The following is a 27043-nucleotide window of genomic DNA, read 5'->3' as shown; positions in this document are numbered from 1 at the left end:
ACGCAGCAAAATCCGCACCAAAATATGCTGCAAAAGTAAAAAAGCGCTGCGGAAAAAAAAACGCTTGTGGATTTTTCCTCAAGAAAATCCGCAAGCCAAAATTAACCTTTGAAGCAGTTTTGCCGCAGAAGCAGTTCATTTGCGGCAAAACCGCAGCAAATCCGCCCTGTGTGAACCCAGCTTTAGCGGTGAGCTATAAGAGCGCTGTAGCCTGCATTACCACTACATACAGTGTTACTATTAATTCTCAGGCTCATTATGAGTGATTCATTAGAGATGCTATCTGAGGTACTCTCAAGTTTGTGGCTGCATAAGACTGTACTTCAGAAGCCCATGTGCATACACCAGTTCAAAGCTCATTCGAATGGGTCCTATTTCTGTTTGATTTGTGGACTGACTTTTCAGTCCAAAAATTGGACAAAAATATTGTCTGCGTGCATGTACCCTTTAAGACTGAGATACGAGGTAAGTTATGTAAAATGAAGACCTTATGGCTCAGCATATCTCCATGTCGCATACTGAGCCATATGGTTCTGTCCCAATGCAGTTTTCTGCTTAAAAGACTGAAAGCCGGGACAAAACTATCACTGGACAGGAAAATGCCATGTGAAAAGAGCCTAACAGTGAATACTCGCCCCGCCCACCGCCGGCTGCATCATGCGGGAGCTACGCAGCGGATTCGGAGGTCAGTATGGGGTCTTTGGGGGGGGGGGGGGCGCCGTGCTGCGGTATTCCGCTTGTGGAGCCCGTCACAGTCGTGGGCATTAGGCCCTAAAATGCAGCGTTTCAAAAGGTAAAATTGGGATTAGGAAGAGAAGCAACAAACGCCACCATGTCAAGAAAGGTTTAAATTGGAGGATAGTCATCAAACAACCGCAATGCATATTTTAATGGTTTCATTTCAGTAAAGTGAGTTTAGTACTCTACGGGTATGTTCACACATTGCAGAGAAAATCCATGCAAAATAGTTCCACCATAGAATTCACTCACTGCGTTAAGATTAATGAATTTCAATACATATAATGTAAGTAAATAACGTTATGTGGTATCTAAAAATTAAAAATAATTGAAAGAGAAAAATAATATAAAGATGTAAATACAAATTGTATACTCACGGTGATAGCAACTATTAAAGTTAAAGACTTTTAAAACTTTTTTTTTAAGAAAAATTAAAATAATGGTAAATGGAATACCTTTAAAGTATCCAATATTATCTTCCTCTTAAGAAAAAAAGAAAGCAAAACCAAACTTACTTTCTCCCTCTTGTTGAGTTAAACGTCCCGCCATATTTCTTCCGGTTAAGGATGAGAGCAGCAATTTCGGGGACGTATCTGGCAAACATTGCCTGAGTGCGTGGAACGAGAAATAGGAAGAAAAAACAAAGGACAAATAGCATGCAGAGAGGTTTGCCCTGCAGCAATGACACCACGCCTTGGTCAATACTTACTTCCGTCCACTAACTGCACTATAAGAACCACCATATTTCTTTCGGTTTCCTATTAACTCTATGATTTCGGGGACGTAGCTGGCAAACATGGCCTAGGAAGGAAGACAGGAGACAGAAGAGAAGACTAAAAAGAAAGAAAGGACGTCTGTTGCAGAAAAGGACACGCTTGACATAGGGGTGGAGTTGGGGGAGCAGCTCCAACTATATGAACCAGGTTTGGATGGATTTGTTTTACAAATAAATAGGCCATTTCAATGTGTGAGTGCTATCTACACCAGATTAAAGGAATGAAGCAGCAGAGAAATTACTGCTTGGCGAAGAATTCTTCTTAAGATATAAAAGCCATGCTGGGCTTGGTTACATAGTCAGGCTGTGTAGGGACACACCCTAGTGACAAGGGACATAGTAACACCCAGTTCTCAATTTATTTGTACATTTCCCAGGAAAATATCATAGCAACTGCACAATGCAGAATTGGAAGAAGAGGCGCTCCAACAATCTTATTTTATGGGGATACAGAAGAAGTAAAGTTAAGTTAAAGAATTTTACCGCGTTAGTAAAGCAAGTTCTAAAAATATTTGTTGACCTTAATGGTTATATCAGGTGAAGGATGTTCTCCAAGGTATTTTTTTTTAAGATTTACAGAAACTACTGGAAGACTCAAACTGTGATGCGACAACAAACAAATCATTAAAGGTAAAATCCTGCATCTTTTTATATATCTTCTTTACATTTACTATTTTTTTTACATTGCTATATGAAAAATATCAAAAAGTAGGCTTTCTGCCAACTACATTATTATTAGTGTCTAGTACTTTGATTGTATAAGGATGCCATGTACTGAATGAAGTGATTATCTCATAAAACACATTAACACCAGCATTAAAGGAGTATTCCCATCACGGCTTCTAGCTGAGATAGGAAACCACTGCTACAGTTACCAGCCACCCAGCAGGAGACTGCAAAGACAGCTGAGAGATTCGAACCAGGCCTGTTTTCAGAGCTCTCTTTGAAGTGAATGGGATCTGCTAAACAGCATAGCACAGCATGTTTAGCTGTTTCTGCAACTTGGGGAGTTACGGAAATAGTGTAGCTCACTGTGCCACGCTGTTTCCATAGTTCTCATTGTGTTTAATAGGAGCTACGGAAACAGAGCTTCAGCGTTCATCTGTTTCTGGCAGGTGGTTGGAAACAGAATGCCTGGTTTTCCCATCTTGGCTATGAAAAGTGGAAATGGGAATACTCTTAACAAATAATACAATTACAACTTAGTATTCACATGTTTTGGAAGTATGAGATGATAACCCTCAGCACAGTCAGTACACCATAATACATTGAAAGCACTAAACAAAGACAAGTCATCCTAAGACATAAGTACAATGAACAAGAGCGGCTGGCCTGCTCCCTGAAGTCTCCGGGTACCAACATTGTTCCTACACTGCTCAGTTTAAAAGCAAATAGCAATAGAAGTGCAAAAAAAAATGCTAGATAGATATATAATACAAAGATATGGGCTTTCCTGGGGTGTTCGGGCGACTTCACATCAGCATTTTCGTTTCCTGTTTTGCTGTTCTATCAGAGGAGCAGCAAAACGGAAAAAAAGGATCTGTTTTGCGTCCCATTTATTTTAGTGAGATATGGGATTTCAGAGCCTCGGTTTTGCTCAGTTTGGCTTCTTTCTGTCTGCTGTGCATTAAAAAAAAGTAGATTGCAGTCTTTTTTTTCCACTGAAAAATGGAAGTGAATGGAAGGGGCCAGACCTTTCCATTTTGTTTCTTTTTACATTTTAGTCAATGGGTAATGGTCTTTCATGGAAACATTTCCACATGATTCACTTTATGTTGTCCGTTTAACGGATCCATTTGGAAATGGTCATGTGCAGAAGGGAAACAAGACAAAAGAAGACTAAACGGATCCATTAAAAATGGACGTAACCCGATCAAAATGGAAACAAACTCATAAAAATAATCAGTTTTTCTTACAGATCTGTCTACTGGATCTGTTAAAAAATGGAAACCAGAGTTTCTATTTAGTTCCATTTTATTTCCGCTCTGCTATCTGTTTCATTTAAAAAGAAAAGCAGATCCTTTATGTTCCAAAATATTTTCTGCATCGATCCATTATGGTTTTCAAGATCTCTGCTGACAGTCACCCAGTAGGAACCTTTATGGTTTACTCACAGGGAATACAAAAAATCTGTCCCGGTTGTAATGAATCTAAAAAAATGAAGGCAGATTTCTATCCCTGCAAGGGAACAATAAAGCTTCTCGTTCAATATATGCAAGCGGTGAGCTAGAAAATGATGAGGAGTTAGTACAGAGTGTAATTACTAGTATATTGGAAAATTGTCTAACTCGTTATTGTACAATGAATTACATTTAGCTGATGATCATAACATTTTTTTTATTATCGGTGTCTCATTTTATGAAAAAAATAGGTCTAAAAAAGTAATATATTTAATCATTGCAATTTAATTTCTTAGGCCGGGCTCACAGAAATTCCAGCTGTAAGCCCGTCTATGACCTGTGTATGGCCGCGTAATGTATTGTGGACAACCACGTACCAACACAGGTCTTCCATCATTTTTAGTTAGTTGACAATTTGAAGCAGAATTTGTTATTATATTTATTTTGATTCAAAATCTTAAAATTTTCATTCCTTAAAATCTGGTGCAGTTCATTTCAGCAACGGGCTGACCAACCCTCCCATATGTCTGTCACTACATATTCTCAACCAAGTCCTGGTTGCTCAATCCAAGTATGGAGCTGATCTCCCTTTGCCGAGCGTGTTTGAAAGAGCAAAAATATTTGGGTCTACCAAATAATACCCAAAGTGTAAGAAATAAAAAAAAGAAGGGGATGTCACAAAAATCCACAAAAAGGTATACATTACAAAAATTGAACTGTAATAAAAAGGAGAAATGACCAGAAGGTGCCCTTTCTGTGAATCGGTGATATATGAGTTTACAAGACATTGCAAGGTAAGATTCATTCACTTCCAAACAGAACATGCAGTTTTGTTCCTATAAGTGTTTTAGTGGTTTAATAAGGGGTTGTGAGGAGTAAGAAGCTCATAGTTAGAAAAGTGTTAAAGACTTTATCTTATGTCTACAACTATCATTTCCAACTTAAAGGCATTTTCCAAGCAGGGCCGGCTGTCAGTGCCAGGATACACTGGGGTCGGAGTGGAAGGTGCTGCTCCGCCCCTTGTGTAGTATAGGTGCCTGTAATTGCAGGCACAGCCCTCATTGAAATCAGTGGTTGCTGCACTTGTAATTTCACGCTGGGGTCACACATTTCAATGAGAGCTGCGCCTGCACTACACAAGGGGTGGAGCAGCGGCTTCCACTCCCACCCCAGTCACCCCAGTGTATCCTGGCACTGACAGCCGTCGCTGCGTGGAAAACCCCTTTAAGGTACCTCTACACTGGACAATCATCAGCCAAATAACCACTTGAAAGAGCGAATACGAACCCTAGTTGTTCCGCGTAAACACGGCCACCAACAGGCTGATGAGCAGTGACTCACTAGTCGTTACCCGTTTCATTTTAGCTCACTTAAAAAAAAACAATCGATGACTGATCAAAAGTTGTTTGGTGTAAAGTCAAAAACGTTAGTATTTGAATGAATCGCAAACAAATTTGTAAGGAGACTCCCCTATGAGCAAGACATGTCGGTGAACAGCTAATGAACTGTAAGTGCTCTGTCTAAAAGCAAATGGACAACTGGCATTCTTACGCTTCAGAGACGTTTCTGAGCGACTAACTTAATGATAGTTGGTCCTCGTAAAGGTACCCTTGCACCTTGGTAGACAACTCTGATCAACTACAGCAGCTGCCTGAACTACAGGACAGCTCTGATACAATGTAACAACTTCATTGGTCAGGAAAGTCTATAGGGCACATTTATGGGGACTGTCTATAACAGACCATAGCCTGTAGCAAACTGTCATAGAGCAGTGTTTGTTGCTTGCTATGGGTAACAAAGACAGTTTTTCTGTAGGACAGCCTTATAAATGCCCAGTGATGTATGCAAACACTGACGTCTAGTGCAGCTCAAGTCTTCTCAATGACAGGCAGATATTAGTCATGTCTATGCAATGCATCTACTGATTGTCATGGCCACCTGATACTCTTCCATTATACGGGGAACCAGATGATATAACTGCTTATTTAAGAGTGTCCGCAGACAAGAATTGAGTCTGATAGCTAGGTATCGCTGAGATAAGCAAGCATCGACACACTTTCAGAGAGAACGACATGCAGAGGGGTGTAGAAATACAAATGGGGATTCTGTTCATACTGCTGTTATTTTGATTCCTGCAATGCTTTCTGCTAAGATTGTCAGTATTAATGTATCTTTACTTCATTAAAGCAATAAATACTTTGTTATTTCTCTTTTTACATGAAAAAATAGCTTAGCAAATTGTACTATTCCTTCCATTAAAATATATTTAAGCTAAATAATCCACTTTCCGTAAATACTATACATTACAGTAACGTATGAACAGAATCTTACATGCATCTTCATAGATATGGAGTCAAGCTGAGATGGAGAGTAAAAGTTCCTTGGCAATGAATTGCATTTTTCTCTGACATAGCTACACCCACAATAGTACATCTGCAAATGTCCACCGATTCACTAGAAAATGCACCTCTGGTTACATAACAGATATATAAATGTAAAAAAAATGACATTTAAGGAGACAGGGCATAAATAATGCCAAACAAAACTGGTGGATGTCTATAAAAATGCACTCATAGTCATATATATCATAAACATAGCTCCACAATTTCTACAATTTAAAAAGAAAAAAAAAAAAAAAAAAGAAGAAAAAACTGCAAAAAGTCCCAATTTTCATTGGGGACGTCCCTTAAATGTTTGGATCTAGGAAGTGGTGGGGAGACACGTAAAACAAAACTAAACAGACAAAAAAAGTTTACGGAAAAAAGGTGATGCTATTTTGGAGGGTCACACACTAGGGAGAGTGGGGTAAAAGGGAAGTTCAGGCTATTTCTTAAATAATACACATAAATACAGAGCCATGTTTTGTCCAACAAACATTTATGACTTAACCTTCTGTGGTCAAAGGTGGCTGCTGAAATACATGTACTTTCTCTACTTGCACTTGAGGAAACATTAATTATACGCAAAGACAAGGAATATTAGGGGCGATGAGCATTACATGAAGTTGCATAGCTGAAGCGGCTGCAGACAGGGGCATAATTCAAAAATGCTGGGTCCCATTGCAAGCTGTTGAATAACGCACCCCATCCAAACATTTTCTGGATTCTTGCGTGCGAAGTTGCATAAAAATTCTGTTCTGTTGTTCTCCCGGCGTGAGCTCATTAATGATCAAAGCCTGCCGGGACGATGGGACCACTCACTATCAGTCACATAAGCAGATAATGCAGGATGGGGGGCAGCGGAGGCATCAGACCTCCAAAGTGGATCCTTCACATCATTGAGACCCCAAGACCCGAGCTCTAGATTAATCAGGCTCCAGGCCAAACCCCAAGATAAACCAAGACCTCAGATGAGATTATAAAAATGAATTCAGAACCCGGATGCCTCTTTTTACTACTCTGACTACTCTTTTCTGTAGACTATAGTATCATAGATGACACCAGGCAGGTGGAGGCCCTCGTACAGGTTATGCATTGAAGCCCAGCAGTTATGCCTCTGAGCAAAGGTAATGGGTCTATAAATCTAGCAGGAACTATGAGACATATCTGATGGAGCCTAACAAAGGTGATTAGAAAGATATGTACAAATGTATGGATCATACGATACCACAATTTATTACAGCCATATGTCAATACATTAGTGTTTTGAAAACTATTTGGTTTAGCTCTTTAAGGCAAGATGGTAAGGCAGATGCATTGCTGTGATGGGGTAACCCCAACCCACTGACACTTTGACCCAGAGTTATTTCATATTGTTTGTTGGAATAATAAGGGATCACGGGGTAACAAAAAAGGGTAATAAGCAAAGAGGGAGTAGTCTGAAACCTCAAAAAAATATATCCACAAAAACCAATACATCCAAATTTAATGTTTAACCTGTTATGTACTGAAGAGACAAGAAATGCATAATGGCCTCTTCAGTAGAAAGCAATATTAACTCAATAAACAAAAACAATCTGTTAACTCGCTTTTGTATGAGAAGCCAGTAGAAAGATGGTGTCCTATAGCTATAAAGGACACACATGAGCAATCTACCTGCCCCAATGTTACAGTACAGAGGATCACTGAGAATCACAAGCTCCGCCAAGGAAGGAGCAACATCTTGAAGAATATCCCACTTGGGACACAATGATTGTGGTACAAGTGATGCTCAATACAAATAAAAGCCCAGAAAACATAACTGGAACATCAAACATACTATAAACCAATTATAAAATGATGTATATCTGCTATCGATTGGACAACAAAATGTTTATAATTGAGAATTCCATTAAATACATTTTAAACTATAGCATGAAAACCTGCAGAGCAAATGGTCTTCATGAGATGGGAGATGGTTCTAGAAAGGCAGAAAAGTTGTAGAGTTGCCCTGCACATCAAACACAGTATAATGAATGTTACTCCAAATGCAAACCATAAAAGCATTGTTTTTAACCCATGTTTAAAGTGATTGACTGATAAAAAACACTAGTCCAGACTTCGGAGATGGAGTATCTTCAAATGTCTCTCATTCTGGGAAAGCTTACAGGTAACCAACAAGTGTTGCAGCTACCGTAGTGCTGGTTCCTGCTGCAGGGCCAAACATTTAAAAAGTACCCGTACTTCCACCTTCAGAGCGTTCCCCCTCGGTTGGATTTTTTTCAACTCTTTCCGGCAGCTTAAGACGGCCCCTTTTGGCACTTTTATGGCACTATATGGGTCTGTTTTCAGCTGCCGGAAGGAGCGGAAAAAGGCAGATGGAGCAGAAACGCTCTAGAGGTAAAAGTGCAGGTACTCTTTAAGTATCAACAGTAGCAAGTAAGCACAGGGAATGGAAACTTTGTGATTCACTCCTGCATAGGTCTATGCCTCCTTTTCTTGGCCCCACAGTGGTTCCATTATTTACTTTCATCATCCACAGAGCTGACAAACTGCTGCATCCTAATATGATGAAGTAAATGAGTCACCTCTGACATGCTACTGAAAGGAAGCAATTGCCATTTGGAGTAAAAAAAAGATCCCTTCATAAAACACCGAAAATCCACAATCAAAATGGCACAGATTCCCACAAATGACCTAATAAAATACTTGCTACAGGCAGCAATGAACTGAACTGATTATGTGATGATTCTCTGCATACACAGAAGTTAAATTACTTTCTGATGCCTGCAAAATGTCAAGAAGCAGAAAATAAAATAAAAGTGCTATTTTGTTGACTCTGTCCATGCCCGGCAGATAACTCTGAATAAGGGGCTAACCACACTGCAGTATTTTACCTGTTTTACGTATGGAATTTGGAAGTGTGTCCTTGTCTGTCCTTAGGTCTCCCTACCCGAACTCCAAGCATGATATGGATATAGAATACTTGGAGTCCGGTTCAGGGGACCAGCGGTCAGGCCGGGACACATACAAATTCCACACATAAAACAGAGGCAAAATACAGCATTGTGGTTATCCAATTGGATTAGCCGTTGCAGAACTGTTTTGTTGATGGTTAAAAAAAAATACATATACAGTTACAGATGGGTCAGCAGGGATATTCTTCTATCTGCCGGGATAGATTTTCACCAATTGCCTTAGTGTGTATCAAAAGGTTCTTGTGTCATTATCTGCCTGGCGATTTCATACTCTATCCACTCTTGTGTTTCAGACATCACTTTGCTTGGTGCAGCTATGGAATCTGTGCCATTGCCTAAATTGGAAAAAACAGTATGCAGAATGGAGTTCTCTGTTTAAGTGTAAATATGGTTAAATGTGAGCATTATGTGGTCATCCTTGATAATCTGCTGTGTTTAGTAATTTTCTCAAGAGCAGATCTCGGGGGCCACAGCTAACAAGACAGCATTATGTATTGACACCAAGCAAGCCATGGACAAGATAAGCAATTATACATTACGACAAATGCACAGCTTGCCTATGAATACATTGTAAATAAGCAAAGAACACCGCCCTGAGGGCCAGAATCCACAGGATCAGTTTACTGAAGAAGGTCATATACAAAGAAACATCTCACACTTTGAACTTTATTTACACAAAACCAGAGAAACAGACCCTCTAACTCGTTACAATCAGATGTATAATTTAGTTGAGAAAACTTTTTGTAAGTGGAGTTCATTTGCTCTGCAGACCTTGATGCAACAATTAACCAAAATAAAAATAATATTGTAAAAATTAAATTTTGTTTACCAAACCGCCGAGAATGAAGAAGACCATGAAGAGTCGGCCTAAGGTGGTTTTTGCATAAACATCTCCATATCCCACAGTTGACATGGTCACCATTAGCAGGTAAACACATTCCCAATATGAAATGCTCTGTGAGTTTCGAAAATCATCCCACGGATCTCCGGAATTTTCCACCTACACAGAAAACTTGTATTAGTAAGTAAACCTAAAGCAGTACAAAATTAGGGTAGGAAGGGAGCAGAGAAGGAAACCTTGGGGCCAACATGATAAGTCTACATTGTAGAAAAAAGTAAGCACATACAGTAAGTCATTAGAAAGCAAGTTCCAGAGCTCTCAGCTTTATTGGAGAATCAGAGAGAAAGTCCCAGCTAGAGCAAACAATTGACGGCAGCTTTTGAACAGAGTAATCTTCATATCATAGAGTGGCATGGCTTAACTATAGGGGTTACAGAAGTAGCAGTTACAAATGGGCCCTTAAGCTAGGGAGGCCCATAACGCACCAGCACCAAACACTGACTCTTCCTTTAATAATCAGGCAGAGCGCTCCTAGATCATTCTGCCCAATCAAAGAGAGAATTGTGCAGTCCTACATTTACAGCTGCATGGTCCTCTCCACACCCTCTGGGAACTTATCTCTATGATCAGTGTAGAGAGCAAACAAGAAGCTGAGCATCAGTGATCAGACTTCTTTAACAACAGAGAGATGAGTAACCCACTGGACTTCAGGTATATAGCTTTACCCCTTATACTGCCCTACAACACCAGGTATAATGAAACTAATATTTTCACAATCTAAATAAGAAGGGATGCTGCCACAAACACATGTACTACCATAGACCAACAGTCAAAGAAACATTAACCCCTTCACAGCCATAGACCACCATGCTCTGTGTCCTTTGATATCTGCCTGCTGGCTCTCTATGTACTGGCATTAACACCTTTATTGCCTTAGACCACTGGGGATGCTTAAATTAACACCTCAGCTGTACTAGACCACAAGAGTATCTGACATTAACCCCTTCATGGCCCTAGACCATCAAGGATTCTGACATTACCCCTTTCTTGCCCTAGACTACCAGGTATACTTGGATGACCTTTTATAGCTCTAGATCACAAAGGTTGCTGGCACTAACACTTTTACTGCCAAAACCATCAAACAGACATTAACCCCTCTTCTGCCCTAGACCACCATGCTATGTGGACATTTATATCTAGTTGCTTATTAGTTAATTATTAGGGCTAATATTTATTTGGTGTAGTTCCATATTGCCCAGCTTAGAGGAAACAGTACCAAAGTCAATAACTGCCCCAGTGACTAGCTACAAAACTTAGAGGGAACCAGGGCCCATGAGCCTTTAGCTACACACCTGACTGCATAACAGTACTTGTTACAGAAAGAGCAGTATGGAACAAACATTTATGTGCAATTCAGTTCAAGTGTTCTGCAAATCTTGTATGCACTCACACTAGTCAGGAGCATCATGAGGATTAGAAACATTATTTTTAGGTTGCTTTACAAAAAAATGTTCAAAATCTTTATTCCTCTTTAACCACCAAGAGGGCATGCATGATCATGCAAGGTCAAGGCCAGGTGTTAGAAATTTTCAGACAAAACAGACTTACTAAATGAATGAAGCCCGCAGCTGTCAGCCATGTACTGATAAAAATGGAGCAAAGGTTTACCAGCTTAATAGAATTACTGCAAAAGAAAGAAAACAGGAAGAGAGGTATCAAACACATGGACATACTTAAAGTCAAGCTACATTAATCTTGCCCACACAGGGTCACTTTAACAGTGTTTCAGGCCCTAGGCACAAATGTGAATTGGGTCACATAAACACAATAACTACCCATAAGTAATATCAGGTCACAGGTGGAGCAGCAGTACTTACAATTATTTTTTGTTTATTATTTTGTGATTGCATTTACAAACTATTATCCATGTACAAACAACAACAGCCTAAGCAGGTCAGAATCAGATCAGAAATTCATAATTCAAAAATTGCATTTTCCAGTTTTTCTATGGGAAAAGTTAATTATTATTTCATAAAAAACAACCCTTTTCAGTTAAATCTGCCTCAAAAGACAGTACTGTTATTGCATTAAGGCACCCTGTCCACGGGCGTTGCGGTATCCCGCGGCGGATTTCTGCCACCCGGGAGCAGGAGCCTGCAGACGGATCTCCGCGGTCTACCTATCTGACAGATAGGCTGACCGCGGAGAATCGCAGTAATTCGCAGCATGCTACAAATTGTCGGCCGCAAGCAGAGAATCGCAGTGATTCTCCGCTCGTGGACAGGGGGCCTTAAGCGAATCTTCCCCATTGTACTCCTTGTTGATCTTATGTTTCAGTATGTGTGGAGGATATATATATATATATATATATATATATATATATATATATACATATATATATATATATACATATATATCTCCAAGGTGAAATGTCTATTTCACCTCCTGTGCCAGCAGAACAGAATGTGCCGGCCACATCCTGCTCTGCTAACCAATATCAGAATATGCAGCTTGATAGAAATACACGCTCATAGCCTCAGGGCACATTTTTTACCTGCACATAACCCTCAAGCGTCATTTGACGACACGCTGTTCACTCCACCTCCATAAAACACCAAAAGTTGTCACTGTTTTGCACCTGAAACCACGTGATGTAGGACGTCTATGACGACAGAAACTCACGCAGGACCAGATGTAAAAAGACCATAATTGGACCACCCAATCCCATGCTTTGATTTCCAATTACGTATTGCTTCCGGCATGCCCATAAAGGGCAATTAAAAGGGATGAGCGAGTATACTCGCTAAGGCACTACTCGCTCGAGTAATATGCCTTAGCCGAGTATCTCTCTGCTCGTCCCAAAAGATTTGGGTGCCGCGGGGCGGGGGGCTGCGGGGGAGAGCAGGGAGGAACGGAGGGGAGATCTCTCTCCCGCCCGCTCTGCCCCGCTCCCCGCCACAACTCACCTGTCAGCTGCGGCGGCCCCCGAATCTTTAGGGACGAGCAGGGAGATACTCGGCTAAGGCATATTACTCGAGCGAGTAGTGCCTTAGCAAGTATACTCGCTCTTTCCTAGCAATTAACTCATAATGCTATATAAGATGCTATACGCCTACTAATAAACAGAAGCGAGGAAGACTTTTTACACTGACAGTCTGTCTCGGTGTCAAGTTCTTCTGTGCATGCACAATCTCTGAGGATTAATCAGGAAGGGTGTTAACATTTCTATTGATTACGCTGTGGACCCCAAAGAAATCCATATGCACTACAAAGAGTTTGAAAAAAAGCAATCATGTGCAATGTATAGAAGACTGCACAACAGCAGGCTCCCGATAAGCTCAGAGAGAACTGAAGATTAGAGATACAGATTGCAGAAGGGAAAACTGGTGATAAATACGAGATACAAGTATATTGGCCTGATATAGTGTAATACCTCATGTACACATATTGTAGTGTATTCTAAAAAGTCATCTGAAAGTACAGGTACCATTTAACTCTTTGCTCACTGATCCATTATTTTGTGACTATTCAACACAAAATTCCTTTCCTTATTTTCTATTCTTAAAAGACTTATATCCCATTTACACGTGAAGACTGTCGGCTAAACGACTGCATGAACAGGTGACGTCACCGCTAGTTGTTCGTTGTTAGACAGGCGGAGCACCGCTGAGTATTGCTCACTTCTTGCTGAGCAAGGAGTGTTTACATGCAGTAAGAAGTCAACGATCCAGCAATGATTTTTATGCTGGTTGAAATTGAGCGACAAACAAAAAGTAAACGAGTAGTAAACGATGGCTTTGCATTTAGATGTAACAATTATTGTGCATTTTCGCTACTTAGAACAAATTTTGTGCAATTATCATCCAGTGCAAATGTCCCTTTACCCACAAACAAACCCACACATAGGACAACTCAACAGTCCACACATATGTGATACATACATGTGGAAAGGTGCGAAATAAGGATCTGAAAGAGTGATGGTTCATGTGACCGGGCTTTTTCTAACAATCTCAATTTCACAATATTTTATCCCTTATATAAAAGTTTTGCAAAACAGTATTAGCCTTTCTTCACATTTTTACATCTTTCTGGGCCTTCCCTACTTCTGTTCCCTAGGCATGTGCCGAGTTGGCCTGAGGCCCAATGTCCATGGGCAGATTTGATTTGCGAGGCACCCGCACTAGAGATCCACAAATCAAGCTGCGCATAGGTATGCATTATCATCGACAAAACGATTTAGAGCATGCAGATGTGATTTTTTTTTTTTCGGCGTGTGTATTACAAGCGCAGGAGAAAATCGCAGCATTCTCCATTTTCTGCAGATTCCCGCACGGACAGCTTCCATTGAAGTCAACGCAAGCCGTCCAATCTGCGGCACACCCGCAGCTGACACTGTGGATATGCCGCAAAGCCGCGAGATAGAAGGAGATTTTTGAAAAAAAAAGTGAACTCCGCATTGCCCGGGTGTGTCTGCTGGCACTCCCAGACGCATCCATCGTGCAGAAGAAAGAAGATCTGTCCGCAACGGAGGAGACCTGTGCTAGCTCTGTAGACATGAGGAAATGTCCCATGGCCGTGGGCATGTTCGAAAACACATTGCTGGAGAGACGGTCAGCAAAGTAATCCTCACACATTTGGAACAGACCTTCTTCTTAGACGTAACGTAAGAGGCACAAGCAGACATGGACATTCAAAATCAAGGCAGTAATATAGTGACATTAATGCATGATATAAAACTTAACACTGAATCTCGAAATGTGGAAACTAATGAATTAACAAATGTATCAGTATATGTACAATAAATCAGAGATCTGAGTCCAGACCCCGGATCTACACAGCTTTCTTATGTAGAGATAACCTCCTCCAGCTACCTCCTCTCACCAATTTATTAACCCTGTCAAAGCCAAAATACGTAACCCGCTCACATTCTTACTGTGCACTAATAAGAAAGCCTTAGCCGCCCTAGACACACTGTCTGACTTTTCTTTTATGTCTGGAACTTGCTCAGGAAAGCACATTTTTAATTTTATGGTGGTGGCTCCTACAAATATCAAATCCCAGGTAGTACACTCGATAGTAGGAGCAATGTTGTCAGAATGACAATTTATAAAACTGTTGATGCTGTAAAACTGAATGGTCTTGGTCCACAAAAACATTCGTTTTGGCAGCAAGTGTACTGTATTAATGTCATGTGCCGCTCATTATAACACCGCTGTTCTATTGTCCGTGTCTGCATGCACCTATTGTACAACGTCTAAGAACGAAGGCTGTTTGAAACGTGTGTTACTTTGACTGTCCAAACAGAAACATGTTTTTAAATATGTGATTGCAATAAAGAAGGAAAGATTTTAAAACAGGTTGTTCTGAACATTTGTTGACTGTAATGTGATGCATACAGAGGTTCAATACAGTGCCTTACTGTAGGGGCAATATGGCCTTGTATAACTGACCCTTAGGTTGTAAGCCGACTTATGGCTCATGAACTGGGCCACAGAGAATGGGCTAGTTACAGCTGCCATGTCTGGCCTAATCGCATAAACCTACAGGGTTTTCTGAAGTCGTTCTGATCACATATTGTGTCTCACGGGTGAGACGGGGCAGCAGTGGAGAAGAGAGAATGCCACATAGTGATATCGTAAGAGTTCTTTACTGAATAAACTTTCAAGGAATAGTAGAAGCGGGTGGTCACTTTTTGCAGATAGTGTACATGGTGATAAGAAAAAGGATTAGTACATGTTAGACGCAACGACACAGAAGAATCTGGAATGGCAAATTTAAGGCCATCTTTGATACTCTCAACACAGGTCTGAATATCTCTCAGGGTTTTATGATGGGGTGGGCTAGTGCGGCGATAAAGGGGGCACCAAGCTTCTGAACTAGCATCAATATAGAGATCAAAAAATCCTCACATCCTTATCAGTAGACTAATTATGTATCTACTAGAGATGAGTGAGCAAACTCGCTAAGGACAATTGCTCGAGCGAGCATTGTCCTTAGCGAGTACCTGCCTGCTTAAAAGAAAAGGTTCGGGTGTCGGCGCGGGTGAGCGGTGAGTTACGGGAGTGAGCAGGGGGGAGCGGGGGGGGGGGAGAGAGAGATCTCCCCTCCATTCCCCCCTGCTCTCCCCCGCCGCTCCCCGCCCCCCGCCGGCACCCAAACCTTTTCTTCCAAGCGGGCAGGTATTCTCTAAGGACAATTCTCGCTCGAGCAATTGTCCTTAGCGAGTATGCTTGCTCATCTCTAGTATCAACTTGTCATCTCATCCTCACACTCAAGTCCTCTCAGCAACATCCTTCTCAGCAAAAACACCCTACCCGTTGGAGCACTAGTTCAGGTTCTCCGCGTTTTGTGCAAACATGCTGCGCAATTGTGGTGGTCTGACATGTTTCATTATCATCACCACTACAAACATGCCATGTGTCAGAACTCACTACTTAAGACCCAATACCATAAAGTGACGCCTACAACATATATGACCGCCCTGCTGCACTCTGTGCGTTATTACAATTTTGTCAAGTCATATTTATTAAAGTGAGAATTCAATAACTTTAAATAACTGAGAAATTTGAAATCAACTATTAATATTACCTGTAATTTCAGGTGATCAATAAAGGCTAAGCACTTTTAAAGGGTTAATCTGCCTGTGCATGACCTTTACAAGAAGTTTAGATCCAGGCCTACATTTACATTTTAATTCCCGCTGACAACCAAACACCAAATATAAAGTAGGATTGCCAGTACCACGAAGATATCATCTACCGTTATTCTGTAACAGATGTGGAATCAATATTTCTAAGATATAATTTAAAAAAACAATATACATAACCTTGAATTCCTCATTTCTAACTTTTCAATATGTATTTTTACAGTCTCTAAATTTAGCTCAGATTAGCAAAAAATAGTGTGCTCTAAGCTACAGCGGACATCTGGGGAAAATCCGGATTCATGGCTTCACACTAAGCCTACTGTGTTGCTATAAACACCCTAGCAGTACCAGACCGTAGGACATGGGATACAGAATCAGTTGTGTTCCCCTATTTTTCTGCATCAGTAATACTGTGTTTCCCCGAAAATAAAACAGTGTCTTATATTAATTTTTGTTCAAAAAGGTTTAACTTTTTTACATGTATAGCTGCCTGGACACTATTTAAATTGACTTTTTAAATTAACTGTTAGCAGGGCTTAATTTGGGAGTAGGGCTTATATTTCGAGCATCCTCAAAAAGCTTGAAAAAGCATTTTTCATCCTCAAAAATGATGGAAAACCATGATGTGTCTTATTTTCAGGGTATGTCTTATTTTCAGGGAAACAGGGTAGGTACTGCTAAAGGTGCCTAATATCTTATGAATATTTTCTAACACAGCAAAGTATTAAATACAGAACGGTCAACCTGGACGTGTCCATCACAGTTTGATACTCAAGCATCAGCTCACTACAAAAATTGCAGCAGTTTTTTTCAAGGGGCATGGCTTTTATAACAGGCTGTGGCTAAATATATTCAGACTGTCCTATGTTAAAGGGGTTTTCTGGGCACAAAATGGAAATTCTGAAAATGCTGTCGTTTAGGAGGGAGGTACAGCTAAGTAACGGCAACCTGCACCTTTTATCTACCACTACTTAGCTGTACCTCATAGATTTCCATATTTTCAGAATTTTGGACCCTTTTCTTTGGCCCGTGCAGTCCCCGATCCGCCGTTGTGTTTACATGTATCACTTCCACAATAAAAACAACAGACTATTACCTACAACTACCAGCATGCATAGAGTTTGTTTACCAGCCAGCACTGTAGCTCCGACCTAAGCTCACAAGTCCTACAATTTACTAGCACCAGCCTCCCTCTCACACCTTTTTTTGTCATCTGTACTAGCAACCCTCCCCTGTGAGGGTTCATGTTTGCTGCTTGTTTCTGCTACTTCAATACAGAGTGGCCCCCCAAATGTATACATACTTTAGTAGTGGTTATTTATGCACTTTTTAAAAATCTGAATTGCAATATGTAGTCTCTAAAGATGTCAGTAGTTGCAAGATTACTAAAGCCACCATGTGACCATCAGGAAAGTAAAAAAAATATTTGAGGAAAACTTGACTTTTGAGCAAAGCAAGACCATTTTAAGGTGGTATTGAAAATTTAGGAATATCTAGATGTTAATAGCACTTTGAGCACCCAATCTGATTGCAAAAGTCAAATATGACATATTAGATTGGTCTAATAGCCCCATTGCCCTGATGATGCCAGGTTTTGGTGAAACATGTCAGGGGTGGGGCAAGTTGTTCAGTTTTTAGAGCATGACTCCAGCTTGCCCAGTTTGATCTAATATAGGGCTCCAGAGTCTGCAGCAGGGCGGTGGAGTACTGGAGGATAGACTAGATAAGGTTCAGGGTATCTGCTGATCCTCTATAAAGTGATATAAACCAGAGAAGTTTTACTGGGTAATCATCCCTCTTACTTTTGGAGCTGCAGGAGTTCTGTAGTTTTAAACCACAACTCATTGTAGGTACTTTTAATAAAGGTTATATTCCAATTTAGGGATAAATCCATAGGTTTATTTTGCCTTCCGAAGAATTATGTTTTATTGTCCTTGAAGTCAACCCTAGGGCTTTTTCTTTGTTTTAGTTGTAAAAAGGGCTGACTGAATTTCTTTGCTGTTGCATTGCATGGTGGAGAGGTGTCTGTTTTCATATCTGTCATGCACACTATTTTCCCCATCTGTCCCAAGGCCTTTATTTAGAGCATACAACCTGGGTCCTGTTCTCCATGATAGATGCAAGGCTTACGACCATAGTGAGGTAAGTCTAATGAGAGTTTAGTCCACATCTGAAGTCTAACTGGATGTGTAAGATGGGCCCACCTATTTTGATCAAAATATGTGCTAAAAACCTTACACTTTACCTAGCTAGTAAATATGATAGTTATGCAATTTCAATTAGATATTAAATGTGCAAAAGTACTCAATTGCATGTTTTTGCTACTGATAAATTGTGGTTCGATTGGTATCTACAGTAGCTTACAACCAGGCCCTGAGAACTAAGGCAGACCCATCTATGATCTACAATTTCCACCACTTTTGGAGTTTTTCACCTCTTCTCCGGTACCTTTAGACTTCTCTCCATATACATTTTTCGCCCATCTAAGTGGAGCGTAATCTGGCAGGCAGCACCTCTACCATTTCAAACATTTATTGAACCTGCACAATCCCAGATTTTTTTTGTCGTATCAATCGGGTTTTAATCCACCCTTACTTTTTTCTTCCATCTTTGCATTTCACAAGATGTGTTGATGTCTGAAATTGCAGGTGTAAGGGCCTAGTACTGCCCATTAAAGACTTTTACTGTGCATTTGTGTCTTCCCCCATTCTGTCGCCCCCCTTTTGTGGGCCTGTTTCCCCTGCACATTTTCTGTCTAGGGTCCAGGACGGGTGAGTGAAAGCCCAGATGCTGCTGGTAGACATTCTGATTTTCATCACAACAGAGGCAGAGACATCTCAGCGCGAATTTCCTTGGCAACCCGATGCTGAGCAGATGTTTCACTGCACAGCCGCAGATTAGCTGAGCGTGCAGAACACAATTGGAAGAACATGATACATGCATCAGAATGTGAAAGCTGCACAGTGTAGATCTCCACTATAACTGGGCTATTGGAGGCCCTTGTGCTAAGACCCATCCACGCTTAGGGAAGTGATGTGTGAACGCAAAAAGGTCAAAGTGTCACCAATTTACAAGTGATTTGCACAAAAGTTTGTGACATTTTCACACCAGAATTCTGGCGCAAGTTGTTAGTCCCCTCTGAGACTTCAATGTCTCCAAGTATAGTCTAGAAACTTGTGAGACCGCAACGGATGCTCCGTGAGTTGAATAGTAAATTTTAGAGAAAGTAGAGAAAAGACACCAGCACCCCTTCTTTAGAAAATCTTGGGGCATATTTATCTAAGACTGGCTTTTTACATGACAGTCTTAGATAAGTGCCGCTGGAATATGATGCATTAGTATAGAAAGAGGTACAACCATCTTGCGCTACTCTTGCACCTCCTAAAAACTACTCTAGGTAAAAACAGGTGTAGATTTCTATTATAATTTATACCAGTTTCCAGTGTAAATTATAGTGAATTTGACAGACCACCCTCTCCCACCAAGGACCACCCACCTTTTTACAAAGATTGGAAGGGTGGCGAAGAATGCTTAAAATGATGTAATTGAATGGCTGTGAATGATGTCATTGAATGGCTGTGATTGGCTAACGCAGCACTGGCTTTCATTGGCTGATACCGCGCTGAGTTAGCCAATCAGAGCATTAGCTTTCTGGAGGCGGGGCATTCAAGCCCCCCCTCCAGAAAGCAATGCTCTATCAGAGAGCAGGAGGGAGCAACAGCCTGCAGCAGTGCGGCGGGAGATGAGTATTGATTTTTTTTCCTACATCGTATTCCCGCCGACAAGTCGTCAGTCGGGGGTTGTCTCATATGCCGGAAAATACGGTAGTCAGTTTTTCAGTCAGCATAATCCCTGAGTGCTGGACCCTACTACACAAACTCTTTAGAGGGGAACGCAGAGTTATTGCTGATGGTTAGAGGCTTCTGTCACACAATTATAATAGAGGAGACCACAGTTCATCCTCCTGACTGTATAATTATGGGCTGTAGCTTATTTAGGTGAACATAGAAGGTAATGATAATTACAGTGTGCTCCCAGTAAGCAGAGATAGTACAGGCTCTAGTTGCTTATGTGATATTGTGCTAATGCATTATAGCATTGATAGCATAGAATAATGAAATATAAAGCAGGGAGAAATCTCAAAATCAAGATGGTTGGTATCAATCAGGAGGCCGCACTGCATGGAAGTGACTGTAATATACATAGGAGGCATCCAGAATGTGACAATCAGCTGAGGGGTGCAGGGTTGGTAAAAACTGTTTTCGTTAGAGTAGCCCTTTAATCCTCATACGTAGCACTAAATAAAGACAGTGATAACTGAAAAAAAGCAGCCCCATGCTACAGCGGACTAAGAGTGGTCTGGCTTCACAGAGTCGGAACCTGTGAAGCCAGAGCACTCTTAGTCCGCTGTAGCGCGGGGCTGCTTTTTTCAAATATCAGTGCTACAATTACGGCAAGCTCCTGGTTATCCAGCCAGTTCGTTCACCCCAGACGGCTCTACACTACTCCAGTGGATCGTGGACAGAGTATAATTCTACACGCTAGCGTGGACAGAGGGTGCCGGAGGGTTTTCCTACCACCGGGTTAAACCTTTGAGCACCAGGTGAGATACTATTCACCTTATATCATCTGTTCAATGCGTGTTGCTTATTAAGAGCAATGTTTAATTCATAAGGCACATTATTTCTTACTAAATAAAGACAACTAAAAGCACTACTATCAGCTACTTAACCCTTTTCATGCCCAGCGTCATACTATTACATCACAACTGGAAGGTAATTTCCACAAAGTAATAGTACTGTGCATGGATGGCGCTGCCTCCGGAGGTGTGTTTATGCCTTCCCTTGTGCCTACCAGCTGTATTATATAAACTGGTACTCTACACTAATGGCTAGGATCAGAGATAAATCTGATCCTGCCTGTTTTAGTCCTTAGATGCTTCATCACTATTGACTGTGACCATATCTTACCCCAATGCAATTGCGGAGAGCCGATGGGTTGCCATAGCAGCCAGAGGCTTAGCAGTGGCCTCCAGATCTACGATGACTGCATAAGTAACAGAACAGAACAGTAATAATACACTGCAATTCAGAAGTATTGCAGCATATTATGTGATTGATCAGGAGATCGCATATTCCCCTACTGCCACTTAGGGCTCCCTACCACGAGCACATTTGTACGCACATTGTGCAGAGAATAGAACCCATTGTTATCACTAACACTATTGCTTCTGCGCATAAAAAACATGACATGCTCTATTTTTGTGCACCTAAGGCATCATAAGAGTCTATGGGGGTGTGCAAATACCCATCCAATCTCCAGTTAATTGCGCAATTATGCTGGGAAATCGATAGCATTGGGGACTAATTAGATTGCACAGCCTTTTCAATCACGGTGCTGATGTGAACGGTCCCCAGCAGCGCAGAAAGTACAGTTAATTAAGAGCGATGAAATGCACACGACAGCACGCCCTCCACAGCACAAACAGTCGCACTATTGTGAGTGCATCTGCACCTACGCTCATGGGAAGGAGCCTTTAGTTAGAAATAGAGATGAGCGAATATACTCGTTTCGAGTAATTACTCGATCGAGCACCGCGATTTTCGAGTACTTCCGTACTCGGGTGAAAAGATTTGTGGCAGAGCGGGGGGTAAGCCCTCTCTCCCTCTCCTCCCCACTCCCCGCTGCAACCCCCCACTCACCCACGGTGCCCCCTGAATCTTTTCGCCCGAGTACGGAAGTACTCGAAAATCGCGGCGCTCGGGCGAAAAAGGGGCGTGGCCGAGTAGGTTCGCTCATCTCTATTTTGAAAGTTTTTAAAAAATGGAAAAAATTAAGTTACAAAAGTGCTTCTTTTTGCACCTCGTCCTTTATTTCTGTTCAGTTAAAAAAAAAAACTCACAAAGTTGTATCACATCATCTGTAATGACGTACAAAGATTTATCTTAAGGTGAACACTGTAAAAAAGTAATAAAAAAAAACCAAAGCCAAAATACAGTTAATTGTGCTTCAGAAAAAAAAAAAAAAAGCTATAAAAAGTGACTAAAAAGCTTCCTATGCCCCAAAATGACACAAATGAAAACTACAAATCATTCCACAGCTCTGTGGATGGAAAAGTAAAAATGTAATCACCGGTGTTTGAATGCAGCGACACAAATATAAATTATTTTTATCAATAAAGTGTGTTTATTGTGGAAACAAAAAAAAAAACTAAAGAAAATATATAATTTTAGTATCTTCATAAGTGTAATGAACTGTAGACAAAGTGCAGCACGTCATTTATAAGCGCTGCTGAATATGTTGGCGCTATACAAATAAAGATTATTATTATTATTATTATTATTTATACCGCGCAGTCACCATTGTAAGAAAGGAAAACAAAATAAAAAACATTGGCAGAATTGCTGTGCTTCTTCACCTCAACCACCCAAAAAATGTAAATTATACATCATATGTACCCAAAATGGTACCTTTAAGAAATTCAACTCGTCACGCAAACCACAAGCTCGGGTATTGTGATCTTGACAGAAAAATTTAAAAAACTATAGCTTTTCAAATGTAGAGATGAAAAAGCGCCAAAAAAATCATCACATCATTAAAGGAGTTTTCCAAGTTCTAGTAAAATGGGGGAAAGGGCAGCAGATGGTTAAAGATTAACAACTAAGTGATGCCGCTGTCTTTCTAGCGGTCCAGCAACTGTGCTTCCATGCTCACAGTCGACCTTGTTGACAAGCAGCATCAGTGGCCTTTCATATACAGAGGAGTGCTGCAGCCAATCACTGATCACAGCAACACACGGCTCGAGACTACTTAGGTCAGTGACTGGCTGCAGCGGTGACGTGTATACAGACATGTCACTGCTGCACTCCATCAACAAAGACCGGTGCTGATGCTGGAGGGGCGGACGTGTACCAGAGTGCAAATGAAGCAGGCAGTAGGACTTATTTTTTATTTTTAAACATCTGCTGCCCTTCCTCAATTTTACTAGACTTTGGGAAACCCCTTTAAGTACCAAACTGGGCTGCGCCCTTAAGGGATTAATCATTTATAGCAAGATATGGATGGACGGAGGAGCAAGACGTTGAATGGAGCAGCACATCTTAAAGGGAAGCTGTCACCCCCCTACAGTACCATAAACCAAGTTATGTTGTTGCTGGAGGCAGAAGATGTCTTTTTATACTCAGCTGCTCCCCAGATCCTGCGGTGTCCCCTATAAAGATCACGTGACGCACTGAAATGTGACTCTTTTCAGATTGCCGTGTGCGCACTCTTCCATACAAGTCCATAGGAAAGGATGAGCGAGGGACTCTGAAAAGAGTCAGATTTTCATGCACTGTGCGATCTTCAGAGTGTAACATTGCGGGAATCCCCTAACAGCGCCATAACTTAGCTTCTGGTACTGCAGTTTGGATACCAGTTCCATTTTAAACCACACCAAGTAAAAATAAATGATGTATGCTCAAAGTCCACATAGGGAATACAATGCTACAAACACAGAAATGTCACTACTCCGACAAGAACGTATCCTGCGACCGACTACTCAACCAGCAGGGAATAATCTTGATTTGGTGAGATGGGATAAGAGCTGAAGTCCAACTAATTGAGTTTTGTGTCCGTGTAGGGGTTAAGCTTCTTGCTGCATTTTATCTGTGTTATGAATGGCCAGACGTTGATTTCATGAATGAGATTTCATTGTAATCCTAATGCCGCAGTTATTTCCCACCCACTCCCATCTGTTACTCGTCACGTGCAAAGATCACCACAATGACAAAGTCACACAGCGGCGGCACCCAGCACGATCATTAATAGATACAGTGTGCACACGATGTGACATCCAGGCTTCTATATTGTCCTCTTTAGGGTGCGTTCACACATCGCCGATTTTGTTGCAGATTTCACCATATTAATTGAATTCAAATAGAAGTGGTGAGATCTGCAGCAAATCAGCGACTTATGAAAGCACCCTAAGGTTTCCCCAGTTTGAACATCTAATAATAATCTTTATTTGTATAGCGCCAACTTATTCAATAGAGCTTTTAAGCACAGAAGAAGACAGACAATACAATAATTTCATGTGATATACAATCAGTTTGAGACAAATGGGGTGGGGGTGATACAGGAGGTACAAGGCTAGGGAGGGATGAGGCATGGGGGAACACGGGCAGTATAGGAATTGTTGGAAATCGGTTATTAAGAAGCAAATGGGGTGGGGACGGTAGGGAGGTGCAGGGGTAGAGGTCGTATGCAATAAGCAGGGTGGAAGGTGTGGGGAGCCATAGGGTGCGGCTTGGGGACTAGGTCAGGGGATTTGGTATGCCTCCCTGAAGAGGTGCGTTTTTAAGGAGCGTGTGAAATTTCGTGCATCGGGAATTGTCTGGATTCCTTGAGGTAGAGCGTTCCAGAGGATGGGTGCTGCTCTGATGAAGTCCTGTAGGCGAGCATGTGAGGTTCGTGTTAGAGGGGTGTTTAGTCTAAGAGTGTTAGTGTATCGGAGTGTGCGGGCTGGGTGGTGTACGGACAGGAAGGAAGCGATGAATGGTGGCGCGGAGCCATGGAGAGCTTTTTTCGGTGAGGTTGAGGAGTTAAAACAGCCAATGCAGTGACTGGTATAGTGCAGAGGCGTCTGAGTAACGGCTAGATAGAAAAATGAGCCTACCTGCCACATTTAGCATGGATTAGAGAGGGGAGAGTCTGGTGCAGGGAAGGCCAATGAATATTGAGTTGCGGTAGTCGAGCCGGGAGTGGATGAAGGTAACAACGAGTGTCTTTAGCGTATCCGTGGTGAGGAATGGCCGTATTTTAGCAATATTTCTGAGGTGTAGTGGCATGTTCGAGCCAGAGATCGGATGTGGGGGTTAAAGGACAGGTCAGAGTCCAGTGGGACCGTTTTTCTCAGACTACAAAAGGGGTGTCAAACACATTTTCTCCGAGTGTCACATCAGCCTTAAGGTTGACTTCAAAGGGCTGATTGTAATTGCATAGTAAGGGATCGTTCACATGGGCGTACTTGTGCAGTGAATTACGCAGTGAAAAAAAAATGATTTCAATGGGTTTCTTACGCTGCGTGGCCTCTTTTGGTAGGTACTACGCATTGTAGTGAATGGGGGGCGGTGCAAATAAACAGGAAACCTGCATATTCACTGAATATTTGTATACCATTTAAATAAGCCTGTCAGTGTTCTCTTGCATGCACAAATACACAGTAGACGAAAAACGAGGGAGAAAGAGATTTTTCTTTGCTCAAGTAAGCAGCATATTTTTATGACTGAAATGTGCTTCCACCCATGTGAACAAGCCCTAATTGTGGCCCCCCCATAGTGACTCCAGTAGTAATAATGACCCCCATAGTGGCTCCAGCAGTAATAGTGACCCCCCATAGTGGTCCAAGTAGTTTTAGTGACCCCCATAGTGGTCCAATTAGTAACAGTGACCCCCATAGTGGCTGCAGTAGTAATAGTGACCCCCATAGTGGCCCGAATAGAAACAGTGACCTCCATAGTGGTCCCAATAGTAACAGTGAACCCCATAGTGGTCCGAGTAGTAACAGTGAACCCCATAGTGGCTGCAGTACTAATAGAAACCCACATAGTGGTCCCAGTACTAATAGTGACCCCCATAGTAGCTACAGTAGTAATAGTGACCCCCATAGTTGTCCCAGTAGTAAACAGTGACCCCCATAGTAGCTGCAGAAGTAACAGTGACCCTGATAGTGGTCCAAGTAGTAATAGTTACCCACATAGTGGCCCCAGTAGTAATAATGACCCCCATAGTGGCTCCAGTAGTAATAATGACCCTCATAGTGGCTGCAGCAGTAATAGTGACCTCCCATAGTGGTCCAAATAGTAACAATGACCCCCATAGTGGCTGCAGTAGTAATAGTGACCCCCATAGTGGTCCCAATAGTAACAGTGACCTCCATAGTGGTCCCAGAAGTAATAGTGAACCCCATAGTGGTCCCACTAGTAACAGTAAACCCCATAGTGGCTGCAGTACTAATAGAAACCCCCATAGTGGTCCCAGTACTAATAGTGACCCCCATAGTAGCTAAAGTAGTAATAGTGACCCCCATAGTTGTCCCAGTAGTAAACAGTGACCCCCATAGTAGCTGCATAAGTAACAGTGACCCTGATAGTGGCCCAAGTAGTAATAGTTACCCTCATAGTGGCCCCAGTAGTAATAATGACCCCCATAGTTGCTCCAGTAGTAATAATGACCCCCATAGTGGCTGCTGCAGTAATAGTGACCTCCCATAGTGGTCCAAGTAGTAACAGTGACCCCCATAGTGGCTGCAGTAGTAATAGTGACCCCATAGTGGTCCCAATAGTAACAGTGACCTCCATAGTGGCCCCAGTAGTAACAGTGAACCCCATAGTGGTCCCACTAGTAAGAGTGAACCCCATAGTGGTTGCAGTACTAATAGAAACCCCCATAGTGGTCTCAGTACTAATAGTGACCCCCATAGTAGCTAAAGTAGTAATAGTGACCCCCATAGTTGTCCCAGTAGTAAACAGTGACCCCTCCATAGTAGCTGCATAAGTAACAGTGACCCTGATAGTGGTCCAAGTAGTAATAGTTACCCCCATAGTGG

At 41.6% G+C, this 27043-nt stretch overlaps 1 protein-coding gene across 2 annotated transcripts in view; it reads right to left on the bottom strand.

Annotated features, from left to right (window-relative positions):
• Positions 1-27043, bottom strand: part of KCNMA1 (potassium calcium-activated channel subfamily M alpha 1) — a 466431-nt gene that overhangs the window by 189597 nt on the left and 249791 nt on the right. For both annotated transcript variants that reach the window (XM_066600372.1, XM_066600373.1), the window contains exons 7-9: positions 11418-11493; positions 9798-9968; positions 1448-1539 (exon numbers count right to left, since the gene is read on the bottom strand). In XM_066600372.1, the coding sequence (XP_066456469.1) occupies positions 1448-1539; positions 9798-9968; positions 11418-11493 (339 nt within the window). The remainder of the gene's footprint in view (positions 1-1447; positions 1540-9797; positions 9969-11417; positions 11494-27043) is intronic.

Source organism: Eleutherodactylus coqui, chromosome 4 (assembly GCF_035609145.1).
Source record: "Eleutherodactylus coqui strain aEleCoq1 chromosome 4, aEleCoq1.hap1, whole genome shotgun sequence".
NCBI classification, from domain to species: Eukaryota; Metazoa; Chordata; class Amphibia; order Anura; family Eleutherodactylidae; genus Eleutherodactylus; species Eleutherodactylus coqui.
Note: the sequence above shows the minus strand (reverse complement) of the source record. Positions and strands in the feature narration are given on the sequence as shown.